Here is a 14,494-nt window from a genome sequence, read left to right on the forward strand (position 1 = left end):
ATAATTAAATTTGTTACCCCCCCCCCCCCCCATATTGAGTTAAATTTGCTCTATTATGGTTTTTAGATCACATCTTTCATGTGGTGTGTATTATAGCTGTTCATTAATGTAGTATGTACTGTAGATGATTTCACAGTGCACAATAATTGTCTCCAGAAAGAAGGATTTGACTCAGAACTCTCTTAAAGGTATAGTTCACCAAACAATAAAAATCTGTCATCATTTACTCACTCTCCACTTGTTACAAACCTGTTTGAATTTCTTTCTCCTGTTGAAAGAAGATATTTTGAAGAATGCTAGAATGCAGCAACCACTGACTTTCATTGTATTTTTGTTTCTGCTATGGATGTGAATGGCTGGTTTTAATACACAATGAAAGAATATGTTTTCCACCAGGTTTTACACTGATGTATATATTACATTTTATAATTAAAAACAATTTAATAGTTACAAAACTAAAATGAAGTAACAAAATTAACTAGAGAGGAATATTTGGTCCGTGTAACGCTTTGCAGTGCTTTGGTCAATTCACACCGTCAAAATTAAACAAATGAAAAATGCATCTCAAACTTTCATTTTCCATTTTTTCTGAGTACTTCAACAACGGATAATTGTCACTCGGTTTAATTTTTGATTCTACAAGTTTGGGTTGTTGCATTTAAATCTGATCTCAGAACAAACTTTAAATAATGACACATTATTTTGATTTTCCATTTTTCTTTTCTGCGCTTGCAGTCGGGCCGTACCATTGCCGCCGGAGGGGTGTGGAGTTCTGGATTAGTGCGCAAACCAGTAGATACCGTAGTAAAAGTGACATATTTGGTACATTGTTATCAGGGCTTGACATTACGCGCCAAATGCGAGTGAACTTTACCTGTGGCGAGTTAGACAGCAGCTCCCACTATAGCCACTTTGGCTATCTATCTCTGCAACCCAGTGTTTGCTCATATGTGCTTAAGCAGCGACACACAACATAAAATGAATGAGCAGGAGCTCCACGTCACTTTTGCTTGAGTTCAGTTATTTGAACTACAAATGCATTTGCACTTTTTCACACACAAAAAGAACATTCGAGTATGTTGTTAACTTCTACATCTTACAAGGTAAATATTTTATTCATAAACAGAAATTTGCGAAATGTATACCAAAATGCTATATCTTTTTATTAGAAATGGAAACTTTGAAAAAGTGTCTACTGCAAATTAAAAACAAAAAGAGTGATTTAATGTTAGATTTCATGAAGGAATTTTTCTCTGGTATTGATCCCCCGCTGTAGTCGATGATCTTATCCTAAGTTATTACTTCTGTTTATATGTATATAAGTATTCTGTAATACTTTTTTTTTTTTATCATTTACGGTTGTGTTTTTGCAATTCTTGTAATGTTCCAGGACAAAGCATATATCTGAATTTTGTACTATTATTTTATGTAATGTTTCAAAGCTTATAATAAAAAAAAATTAACTACAAACGCATCGTGAATCCCGCATCATTCATGCATTTGCTTTGATTTTGTGTGTAATCTACTCACGCGAATACTTAATTCATGCTGTTAGTGTGAACCCAGCATAAGACCAGCAGAGAAATTTAGAGAAATTTAAGAGCCTTAAAATGTAATATATAAATGCTATTTTGCAAGGTATTACATTTTGTATAATTTTCAATTATGTAATAGTTGTATGGGAGTGCCTGAACTTAATCTGCGAATATTGAGATGTATTTTATGAAATAGATAAAATCTTGCTGCGTTTCACTGTTTTGTTTACTGCAGTAAGCAAGGCAACCACGTTAATTCTGCAGGAGACAGTCAATTAGCATTTATATTCAGTATGAATAATGTTTCAGTTTAGGTGAAGGTGTGTTTTATATGACATTGCTTCACAAAAACAGATTGTTTTTACATTATAATTCTTAATTATTTTTATCAGCTGGTATACAAAGTATAATTTGGGTGGTCAGAGGGGTTTTAAATGACCTAAATCAAGTAAAAGTAAATTTTAAATTAGATTAGATTAGATTAGATTAGATTCAAGTTTATTGTCATTACACATGTACAAGTACAAGGCAACGAAATGCAGTTTCGGTCTAACCAGCAGTGCAATAGCAGCAAGTGCAGGATACAGCTATAAGTTATCAAGTGCAGTTATAGAAAAACTATGGTAATATTTACAGATGGATGTACTATGAACATTATATACAGGTTGTATTAGCTATGAACAGATTTACAATAAATGAATATATGTACAGGATGCTATAAATAGCAGAAATGTGCAGACAGATAAACATAATTACAAATGTCCATGTGCAGTGGGTATGTCCAGTTCAAATAAGTGAATCAGTGCAATGTAGTGCAATGAATATGTGCAAACTTTAAATGTGCAAATGTTAAATAGTGCAGTGATTGTGAGGAGTGTAAGTTAGAGGAGTGTGGGGGGTGCTTTGGGGGTTCAAAAGAGTCAGTGTGGGGCAGAGTTCAAAAGGAAGACAGCTCTGTGTAAAAAGCTGTTCCTCAGTCTGCTGGTTTTTTTCCGGGGGAGCCTGTAGCGCCTGGCGGAAGGCAGGAGAGAAAACAGTCTGTGAGCAGGGTGAGAGGTGTCCTTAAGAATACTGCATGCTCGGCGCAGACAGTGATTCTTCTGGATGTCCTCTATGGCTGGCAGTGTAGTCCCTGTGATGCGTTGGGCAGTTTTCACCACCTGCTGCAATGCCTTACGCCTAGCAACAGAGCAGCTTCCATACCAGACTGTGACGCAGTTGGTCAGGATGCTTTCTATTGTGCAGCGGTAGAAGTTCACCAAGACGGCTGATGAAAGCTGGTTTTTCTTAAGTTGCCTCAAGAAGAATAGGCGCTGGTGAGCCTTCTTGACCTGGAGGTGTTGGTGGTCCAGGAAAGAAAAAATGTTACCTAAGAGCAAAACTGTGGCTAGTGAAAATGCAGAGTGGCTAATAACTTTGGAAAACTACTAGCCGCAGTGGCTGATAAGCAAAAAAGTTAATGTCGAACCTGTTATTAATAACAATTATTAACATTATATTATACCTTTATTATATAGTGCACACACACACTCATCACACTTGTGCTTGATCCATAATTCATTCATTCATTCATTTTCTTTCATGGTGGCATAGTGGTTAGCACTGTCGCTTCACAGTGTGAAGGTTGCTTCTGGCCTCAGCTGGATAAGTTGTCATTTCTGTGTGGAGTTTGCATGTTCTACCCGCGTTCGTGTGGGTTTCCTCTGGGTGCTCCGGTTTCCCCCAGAGTCCAAAGACATGCAGTACAGGTGAATTGGGTAAGCTAAAATGGCTGCAGTGAATGTCTGTGAATGAGTGTGTATGGATGTTTTCCAGTAATGCGTTGCAGCTGGAAGGGCATCCGCTGCGTAAAACATGTTGGATAAGTTGGCAGGTTCATTTCACTGTGGCAACCCCTAATTAACAAAGGGACTAAGCCGAAAAGAAAATGAATGAATGAATGATGACATTAAATCAGTAAATAATATATATATACAGTTGAAGTCAGAATTATTAGCCCCTTCTATACAGCTTAATCTGACATTTAAAGGCTTAACTAGGTTAATTAGGTTAACTAGGCAGGATAGGGTCATTAGGCAAGGTATTGTATAACGATGGTTTGTTTTGTAGACTATTGAAAATATATATAGCTTAAAAGGGCTAATAATTTTGACCTTAAAATGGTTTTTAAAAAATTTAAAACTGATTTTATTCTAGCCAAAATAAAACAAATAAGACTTTCTCGAGAAGAAAAAATATTATCAGACATACTGTGAAAATGTCCTGTTAAACATCATTTGGGAAATATTTGAATAAGAAAAAAAAAATCAAAGGGGGTTGTATAACTTTGATTGCAAAAAAAAAAAAAAAAAAAAAAAAAAAAAAAAAAAAATATATATATATATATATATATATATATATATATATATATATATATATATATATATATATTGAAAGAGTAGCTGCAAAAAGAAACAAATTACTCCAAAAAAGTTCAACGCTTCAAATAATGTAGTTTTTGTTATTATTATTTGTTACATTATTTCTTATTAATGTGTAGAGGTTCTATCTTAAAGTTTGTAAAATGCAGGGAAGTTGTCACAGAAAAACAACTGAAGTTTGACCTTACAAATAAATTGAACTATAGTATTTTTCTAGGCAAGTACTGTAATATTTTTGAGTTATAAATAAAATAATTATAAAATAAATCAAAATGATGTATAAAAAAACATACTCAGTCTACACAAACATGCATAAATATTCATTCATTTTCTTTTCGGCTTAGTCCCTTTATTAATCCGGGGTCGCCACAGCGGAATGAACCGCCAACTTATCCAGCATATGTTTTATGCAGTGGATGCTCTTCCAGCTGCAACCCAACCCACACATACACATCAAAGAGTGCGACGAACCTCTATATTGTCTCATTAGATTATGCAGAAGTGCATTCCAAAAACAAGCTTATTTGATCCCCTACACCATTCATCCCTTCGAAGCTGTCACTCCGGAGGGTAAACCATTCGAAGGGATTAGGGCATGGGATGAGCTCTTCTGAATAAAACGCTGTGTAGGTCTGCTAGGTTTGCGCACTAATCCAGAACTCCACACCCCTCCGGCGGCAATGGTATGGCCCGACTGCCAGCGCAGAAAAGAAAAATGGATAATCACAATAAATTAAAGTTTTTTCTGAGATCAGATTTAAATGCAACAACCCAAACTTGTAGAATCAAAAATTAAACCGAGTGACAATTATCCGTTGTTGAAGTACTCAGAAAAAATGGATAATGAAAGTTTGAGATGCATTTTTCATTTGTTTAATTTTGACGGTGTGAATTGAACAAAGCACTGCAAAGTGCAAAGTGCAAAGAGTCTCAGAGAGGAGGGGTTTAGAGAGACCAGATCTTTGAATGAACCATTTCAGAGACTGAGAAAAGAGATGCTCCAGTGTACTCTATTAGTATTAAGTAATAGAGTACTTAAAATATAAGTATTTTTATTATGTACAAAATTGCATGTAAACCTAGTGTTGGAAAACACCTTAATGAAATTAAGAACTGTCAAAGTGGCATAATTCAGCTTCTCCAAAAGCTTCCCTTAAAAATTGCTGTTTAAAATGTCTGTCTACTCAATCTTGTTTTTCCTGCTAATTTCCCACTGTAAACCGTCCTGCTTTTTCTCCCAGTATCGAGGACTGAGGAGTTCACCATGACACACATCAACAGTCCCCCGTTACTGATGCCACAGCACTGAACTCATCCGCCTTCACCATGTCTGAGTATCCAGAAGGAGACAGTCCTCTTCTTCAGCTGCAGGAAGTGGACTCAGGCCGAGTGGGAGGTCACGTCCTCTCCCCCATCTTCAACTCATCCTCTCCATCTCTGCCAGTGGAGAATCACCCAATCTGCATCCCATCGCCCTACACAGACCTTGGCCACGACTTCAGCACTCTGCCCTTTTATAGTCCCGCTCTGCTGGGGTACAGCACGTCGCCTTTGTCGGACTGCTCGTCTGTGCGCCAGTCGCTAAGCCCGACTTTATTTTGGCCACCTCACAGCCATGTTTCCTCACTTACATTGCATCAACAACAGACTCGACTACAACAAAACCATGCTACTAGTGGGAATTGGACAGAACATACACCACATGATCATGTTGAAGAGGAAAACAGGTAGGTTTAAGCTTAATAATCCATAAGAACGGAATGTTCTCAAAGGGGTAGTTCACATAATTTAATTTCTGTCACTGTTTACTCACCCTTAACATGCCTTTATGACTTTCTATTGTCTAAATGAAAAGTCTAAATGAAGAATGTTTGGAAACCAGTAATTATTGACTTCCATAGTATTTTTTTTCTACTTTGGATGTTAGTGGTTTCCAGCATTCTTCAAAATATCTTCTTTTTGGTTCATAAACAGACGATAGAAACTTATAAAAGTTTGGAATCACTTGAGGGAGAGTAAATGATAACAGAATTTTCTCTTTTTTTCTTACTTCATTTTTCACAAAAAAACATTTCTTTCTCTTCCTTGAACTATCCCTAAGTTAGCATGATAACGTCTGGTGAAAGGTTGGTGTGATTAAATTTATACAATTGTGATTATATTAAATGTATATTTATTATCGTGAGGTTTCTTTAACAGTAATAATTTATAATCAAGTAAAAGTTTATAATAGTTAAAGGTGCAGTAGGTGATCTGCCTAAATGCTAACCGGTTAGCATAGTATCTTTCAAATACAAACCCTCCCCTGTCTTCCAAAGCCACGCCTCCTGAAATTGCGAACACACCCATTAAACATGACAGAGACCCACAAGATCATGTCATTCTCTAGTTAACGACAAACTGTATTATGTCTAGCACATTTTCAGTTAGCTAGTTAGCAAGCAAAGTAGCATGGTAAACAATATAGGGAGCGCGTCACAGGTTGTCATTGTTCAGAAATGAACTAATGTGAATATAAAACCAACTTCACCTCAGTAAAGCAGGCTAGGCGGAATAGCGCAATTTACTTCTGTTTTGTTGTTAAACTAAATAAAAATCTACATTATTGATGCTATAAAAGGTCCCTTATGAAACTGAAAATAGTCACATCAATCTTTTAAAAAATGTTTCTGAAGACAATCACCTACTGCACCTTTAATAGTAATAGTTTATAATCAAAATGTATTCAGCTAAACAGACCTAAGCATTGTTTTTGATTAAACAACAACAAAAAAATGCTTAGGCCTGTTTATCGGAATATATTCTGATTTTGATTACAACATGAAGAATCAAGCATAGCTACTTTAATACTAGCTATACTTGTATAGACAAATGAACCTAAATTCAGAACTACATAAGATCTCCCACATGAAAAATTACTACAGTAATTTATATTACAGTAACTTATATTAACAGTAATTTATATATTCATAGTAATTTTTCATGTTGAAGACCTTCTGTTGTTCTGAATTTACAGTAGACTCATTTGTCTAAACAGCTAATATAAAAGTGTTAGAATTTTCGTGTTGTAATTGACCATATGCATGGAATGTTCTTAAGCCAGCCTGAAAACCTCTGGTAAAACGTTGATGTGACTGTGTCTTGAATTTCACAAGGTTGCTTTAACAGCTTTGATAGTCTAATACCTAGTTTATAATCAGAATATAGTAAGATACAGATAAATTTAAGCATTGTCAGGGAAAGAAGCTAAGCAATGAACACTGGCGTGTCTGTCTTGTTCAAAATGCTCTAGTCTAGACTGCTTGACTGAAACAAAGCTTAATAGTAGGACAGACACCAGACAAGAAGTAACTCTAGCAACTCTAGCTGTCTAAATGGATGCTTAGATGTATTTGTCCATTCCTCCTCAGCAAACCACTTGTGAAGCGGGTAGCAGATACAGAGGAGACATCTGTGTCTCTGAGAGGTAAAGCTGACATGCACTACTGTGCCGTCTGCAGTGATTACGCCTCTGGATATCATTATGGCGTGTGGTCGTGTGAAGGCTGCAAAGCCTTCTTCAAGAGGAGTATACAAGGTTAGACTCTCTGAAAATTCTCATAATCTTTTATTGTTCTTACTCATACAGATGTGCTGATATTAATATATTATCCAATCATGTTTTGACTGCTAACCGAGAAAAGACTAATGTTAAAATTCTCTCTAAATTAATTAACACTAAAAACAAAACAAAGTAATTATCATGCTATGCTTACCACTAATTTTAACCCCCACACTTAACTCTAAACCTTCCAGAACAATAATCTAGCACAGGTCAGAACTAGGCACAACACTGGTTCTAATAATTTGCAATATGTGCTTTTTAGATCAAGCAGCATTTACTACACAAAGTTGTAGTAGACACTATTGTGCTCAAAATAGAAACTGATTTAATCAGACAATAATGACATAAAGATAAATGTTCTTTGACAGCTTTTTGCATAGCTTCTTGATGAAGGTCTGTGTATTAAATGCTGCACATCAAAATACCATTTTTAACAAAGTTTTTACTCTAAACTCACCTCATAACTTCAGTTGAGTGTTTGAAATTAGTCCTCTGTGAGACGATTATATAGTCGTGTGCTTTATTAGTCACACTAAATCAATATAAGCATCTAAATATTCTGTTTATAATGCAATGCTTTGGGAATTTTCTGGATTTCATCCTGCGAGTATTTTGAGTTTTTGCACGAGAACACCCTCTGGCCTTTAGAGGAGATTTACTACTGATCACACAACAGTGCTTTCCTGACAAGACGTACAGCACTTGATAATCACAACTTTGCTTAATTGTGTTCATGATTTATTGGTTGATCCCTCAGCACTAATTAGTTATTTTGAATTCACCAATTTTACAGTTTTTCTCAGTCGCTTTGGTGCATTTCCTACAACACTACTTACATTTGCACAACAGTTAATGCATTTCTCAAAACAATGTCATTTGTGCAGATCATAGTAGCAGTTTCTCATTCCTTCCAACAAATTGTGAATGCTTTTGGACATGCATCAAGTGCTTTCATACAACTCTCTGCTGTTTTATAACATTATCATTTGCTTATGTCATGTCAGTCAATATTAACTAAACATGTGAATGCTGAATAGTCATTCCATATAAAACTAATAGTCCTCATTTCATTACTTGAGTCATTACATACAAAAAGTTGAACTAGTTGTCAAAATCTGTCAAGCAAATTTTATAATTTTTTTTTCAATGTTTTCAAATGGCTGTGCAAATAGTATATAGTGCTGTCTTGAGCATTTTCAGGAAGTGTCACCAAAATCTGACTTTTTTGCATCGGAAAAAATGAACAACTGAGTAAACTGTCATAATGAAAACATAATGAAATAATAATAGTAAATAAATAATGAAAACATTGACTATCTTGTTCATAAACAATGATGTCAGGCCTTTTCATCTTGATGACACTGACACTTTCATTGACATGAATACTTGTTTTTGAGGAATGAGCTATCCATTTTGAGCAAGTGACATGCTTTTGCAGGTTATCAACTAGGTTTTGCAGTTTGTACTAATTGTTTTGAAAAATGCATTAACTGTTGTGCAAATGTGAATAGTGTTGTGAGAAATGCACCAGAGCAACTGAGAAAAACTGTAATATAGTTTTCAGCTTTAAAATGTTAAATTAAGCCAAAATGTAAGCTGGTAGTTTGAAAATACTGATTTATTAACATTCATAAATGTTATCATAATAATCATCTTTGCACTGCTGATAATAAGAAAAATACTGATATCTTTTCCATACCTACTGTAATGTAAGATTAATGGGATCAAAATCTTCACTCACATTGATATAACATTCAGCACTCAAAATGTTACTGAAATTGATGATGTCTTTATTGTTAATTAACATACAAATATGTGACTTGGAAAAGTCTAGACTTTTACATTACTTTGACGGTTGGGTTTAGAGTTGGGGTGGGGGTAGACGTTAATAAAATATAATTAATGGGAAATTATTAAATAATATAAATAATTCTTGTTAACTTCTGGCCGCAACCATGTGACTTGACTTGATCTGTATGAATGATAAATTATGAAAGGTTTCATCTTGCTTTTATGAATGTACATGAACAGCCATATTTACACTTCACAATAACACCATCACAGCCATCTAAATTAGTTTTTACAATTAAAAAATACTGGTCACACTTTATTTTGATGGTCCGTTTGTTAAATATAACAAATGTTATATTGCATCTACATGCCAACTAATTCTCATTAGATTATAAGTAGACTGTTAGGGTTAGTGTAAGTTGACATGTACTTGCAAAGTTTCTTATAGTCAGTTAAATGTCTGTTAAAGGAGCAGTATCAACAGATATTAAGCAGACAGTCTAATACTCAAATGAACCATCAAAACAAAGTATTACCAAAATACTTTTTAATAATAATTTATTATGATTGGTCAGTGAATGCATTCAGAATTCCGTGCATTCTCGTTTTTTTTTCCCTTATATGACATAAATAGAAGCAATGTTGTACATCTTGTGATGTTCTATGTCTCAACAAGACTACTCTGCTTTGCTTTAGGATCATTAAATATAGTTCATATATAGCTGCTAAGCTTTAAGAACTGCTCAGTGGATAAAAGACGAACATCTAATTGATTTTCTCAGGACACAATGACTACATCTGTCCTGCCACAAACCAATGCACTATCGACAAGAACCGCCGCAAAAGCTGCCAGGCCTGCCGACTCCGAAAGTGCTATGAAGTTGGAATGATGAAATGTGGTGAGTCTCTGTCTTTTTAATCCTCCATCCCTCCATTTTTACGCCCACGCGTGAACTGATACTTCAAAGCTGAATTCATGGACTTTAGTTTCTGTCCCAATATTAAGTAGCTATCATGCCTTGAAGGTGTGATATGCATCATCATTGTAATCATAATGTGATGGAGCTCTGATTATTTATGCAGGCTTGTTCAAAGGTAGCTTGAAGCCAAACAATCCAGACATAAAATTCAAAGTTTTATATTCGAACATATATTTTAACTTTACAGCAGTAAAAGGATGAGATAAAGATCCTTTGTCTTAGGTCTTGGGTTAAATGAATATTGTGTAGGGCTAGTTATGTTGCTGTAGAGACTGTTGCTGTCTTTCCTCATCCATTTTTGTAATTGCTGTTTTAGGACATGCTACTTTCAAGAGTTTCAAAGGAGATTGTGATGTACAGTACTCTCATCTTATTGGTTGATGTGTTTATGTGCTAACTAGAATGTGTGGTGTATGATGGAATACACTGTTTTTGTAATTTTGTATTCACAATTGTGTTATTTTGTTTTCTTTTTAAATTAGGGATTTCAATTTCCACAAATGTTGAATTTTCAAGGTGCCATGAACAATATTATCATTCTCAATTTATACACTCACCGGCCACTTTATTAGGTACACCTTCAAAACTGCCTTAGTCCTTCGTGGCCTAGATTCGACAAGAGAATGGAAATATTCCTTAGAGGTTTTGGTCCATATTGACATGATAGCATCACACAGCTGCTACAGATTTGTCAGCTGCACATCCATGATGTGAATCTCCCTTTCCACTGCATACCAAAGGTGCTCTATTGGGTTGAGTTCTGGTGCCTGTGGAGGCCATTTGATTGCAGTGAACTCATTGTCATGTTCAAGAAACTAGTCCTAAGATGATTCGCATTTTATGACATGGCGCGTTATCCTGCTGGAAGTAGCCATCAGAAGATGGGTACACTGTGGTCATAAAGTGATGGACATGGTCAGCAACAATACTCAGGTAGGCTGTGGCATTGACACGTTGCTCAATTGGTACTAATGGGCCCAAAGTGTGCCTAGAAAATATATCCCACACACCATTACACCACCACCAGCAGCCTGAAATGCTGATATAAGGCAAGATAGATCCATGCTTTCATGTTGTTGATGCCAAATTCTGACTCTACCACCCGAATGTCACAGCAGAAATTTAGACTCATCAGACCAGGCAATTTTGAGAGCCTTTGCAAATTGTAGCCTCAGTTTCCTGTTCTTAGCTAACAGGAGTGGCACCCGGTGTGGTCTTCTGCTGCTGTAGCCCATACGCTTCAAGGTTGGACTTTCTATCAGCTCAAACCAATCTTGCCATTCTCCTCTGACCTCTGGCATCAACAAGGCATTTGCCCACACAGAACTGCAGCTCACTGGGTATTTTCTCTTATTCAGACCATTCTCTGTAAACCCTAGAGATGTTTGTGCATGAAAATCCCAGTAGGTGAGCAATTTTTGAAATACTCAGACCAGCCAATTTGGCGCCAACAATCATGCCACGTTCAAAGTCACTCAAATCACCTTTCTGCCCCATTCTGATGCTCGATTTGAACAGCAACAGACCATGGCCATGTCTGCATGCCTAAATGTTGCATTGTGATTGGCTGATTTGCGTTAACAAGCAGTTGGACAAGTGTACAACGTTTTCTGTCAAGGGCAAATAGCATTTTAAGGGGTCCAACCCACCTTGGCCATAGTCTGCTTACACTCATGCCATCAGGCAGGCGTTACAGAAGTATGAGGAGCAAATCAGTGTGCTTTCATGATAGTTTTATCCTTTCATTATAAGACTTTGGAATAATATCATATTTTAAATACTATTGATAGCTAGTGTGTAATAACAAATCTATAAATAGTTAAACTAGCACAAATTGTTAGTATTATAACTATTACACAAGCTGTGCAATAGTTAGGTATTAATTTGTTCCCTTCTGTGATTTTTATTTTTTTTGTTATATTTTATATAACAATAATTTTATTTATTTATGAAATTATCAAAGCTTATTTATTATGTTAGGTTTTTATAGTGTTTGATGTCTGATGCAACTTAATTTCGTTCTCCATTACAATTTATTGTGATGTTTTGATTGACAAAAATAGAGGAAACTGAACTGAAACGACGTACCAAATAAATTGGCCTGTGAGTGTATGTCAAAAAAGGATCATTCTCATGTGAGGGGACCCCATTCTAAAATGTGATCTATATAGTTTTATGTGTAAAGACTACATTTAAACAGCGAAAAATAAATGTTATTTTGGGTTTTAATTATTATTGCGAAAATCTTTAGCTTCAATTACAAGTTAGTTTGTCCATTTTTATTATTATAGTACTGTACTTTCTGCTTGATAAAACTATACCAGTGGAGCCAAGTGCCATTGATTTTTAGTATTTTTTTATTTATGTTTGTTTACACTGTTAAATTTACATTTACATTACATTTTGTTAAATTTACAAATACATTGTTAAGTCTTTTATGCTTAAAATGATTTTATGCAACAGTAAATCATGGCTGTTCTTTTTTCAGAAGGTTTAGTGATGCTATGTTGCTTATGTTGTTTAAAATATAGTGTGCCATTTAGAATATTGTATTATTTAGCATGCTATCACATATCACATTTTTTCTTCAATATTGCTCAGCTCTATCTGGTTGGGAAGAGCAATGAAGCAAGCATTGTTTTAAAAGCAGAGTTTTGCCAAAATGTTAGCACTTACCAACAAATTGATATAAATGAATGACATACTGCAGGGGTGCCCAAACTCTGTCCTGTAGGGCCAATGTCTTGCAGATTTCAGTCCCAACCCCAACTAGACGCACCTGAACCAGCTAATCAAGCTCTTTCTAGGTATACTAGCAAGGTGTGTTAAAGGAAGGTGTAGCTAAACTATGCAGGACACCAGCCCTCCAGGACCAAGTTTTATAACCCCTGATATACAGTACTACATTTCTGACTCTGCATATTAACAAACATTGACTTCACCCTCACATTTGTATTCATATCGATTGCTATTGAATGCCAGTTTATTTGCTCAATTTACATTTGACACAATAATCCTTTAAACTAGCATACAGCAGTTACTTTGTGTTTTCTGCAGGGTTGCGGCGAGATCGTAGCAGCTACCAACAGAGAGGAGCACAGCAGAAGCGACTGGTCCGATTCTCTGGCAGAATGAGAATAACTGGTCCGAGGTCTCAAGAGATAAAGAGTGTCCCCCGTCCTCTCAGTGGTAATGAGGTGGTTCGCATATCACTGAGCCCAGAGGAGCTAATCTCCCGGATCATGGAAGCAGAGCCGCCGGAGATTTACCTCATGAAAGACATGAAGAAGCCCTTCACTGAGGCAAACGTCATGATGTCACTGACCAACCTGGCCGACAAAGAGCTCGTGCACATGATCAGCTGGGCCAAGAAGATCCCAGGTCAGCCTACTACCAGATTTATAGTTTTATTAGAATTATTAGCCCCCCCTTTGATTTTTTTTTTCTTTTTTAAATATTTCCCAAAGGATGTTAAACAGACCAAGGAAATTTTCACAGTATGTCTGATAATATTTTTTCTTCTGGAGAAAGTCTTATTTGTTATTTTGGCTAGAATAAAAGCAGTTTTTAATTAAAAAAAAATATTTTAAGGTCAAAATTATTAACCCCTTTAAGCTATATATTTTTTATATAGTCTACAGAACAAACCATTGTTATACAATAACTTGCCTAATTACCATAACATGCCTATTTAATTTTAATAACCTAGTTAAACCTTTAAATGTCACTGTAAGCTTTAAGCTTTAAGTACTTTAAGCTTTAAGAAGTGTCAATAAAAAATATCTAGTCAAATATTATGTACTGTCATCATGGCAATGATAAAATAAATCAGTATTTAGAAATGAGTTATTAAAACTATTATGTTTAGAAAAAAACTGAAATTGAGGGAAAAAATAAACAGGGGGGCTAATAATTCAGGGGGTTTAATAATTCTGACTTCAACTGTATAAATTAGAACTTACACTACCAGTCTGGAATCAGTTCGATTTTTATGTTTTAAGTTCATTTTCACCTTTTTTCAAAACTATGAAGCACAACAAAGAAAGGTTTTTAGGGTTGATAATTATAAGAATTATTGAGAACCACTAACGCTGTAATTGATTGTAATAGAAAAGGAATTCAGCATGTAACACTGATTGGAGCAATTGTGCTAAAAAAATAAGC

At 35.4% G+C, this 14,494-nt stretch overlaps 1 protein-coding gene across 2 annotated transcripts in view; it reads left to right on the forward strand.

Moving 5' to 3' along the window:
• The window catches only part of esr2a (estrogen receptor 2a), a 55,634-nt gene that overhangs the window by 11,487 nt on the left and 29,653 nt on the right, over nucleotides 1–14,494 (forward strand). For both annotated transcript variants that reach the window (XM_056481558.1, XM_056481557.1), the window contains 4 exons: nucleotides 5,197–5,682; nucleotides 7,366–7,532; nucleotides 10,133–10,249; nucleotides 13,388–13,711. In XM_056481558.1, the coding sequence (XP_056337533.1) occupies nucleotides 5,282–5,682; nucleotides 7,366–7,532; nucleotides 10,133–10,249; nucleotides 13,388–13,711 (1,009 nt within the window). In that variant the 5' untranslated portion in view covers nucleotides 5,197–5,281. The remainder of the gene's footprint in view (nucleotides 1–5,196; nucleotides 5,683–7,365; nucleotides 7,533–10,132; nucleotides 10,250–13,387; nucleotides 13,712–14,494) is intronic.

This window comes from Danio aesculapii, chromosome 20 (assembly GCF_903798145.1).
Source record: "Danio aesculapii chromosome 20, fDanAes4.1, whole genome shotgun sequence".
NCBI classification, from domain to species: Eukaryota; Metazoa; Chordata; class Actinopteri; order Cypriniformes; family Danionidae; genus Danio; species Danio aesculapii.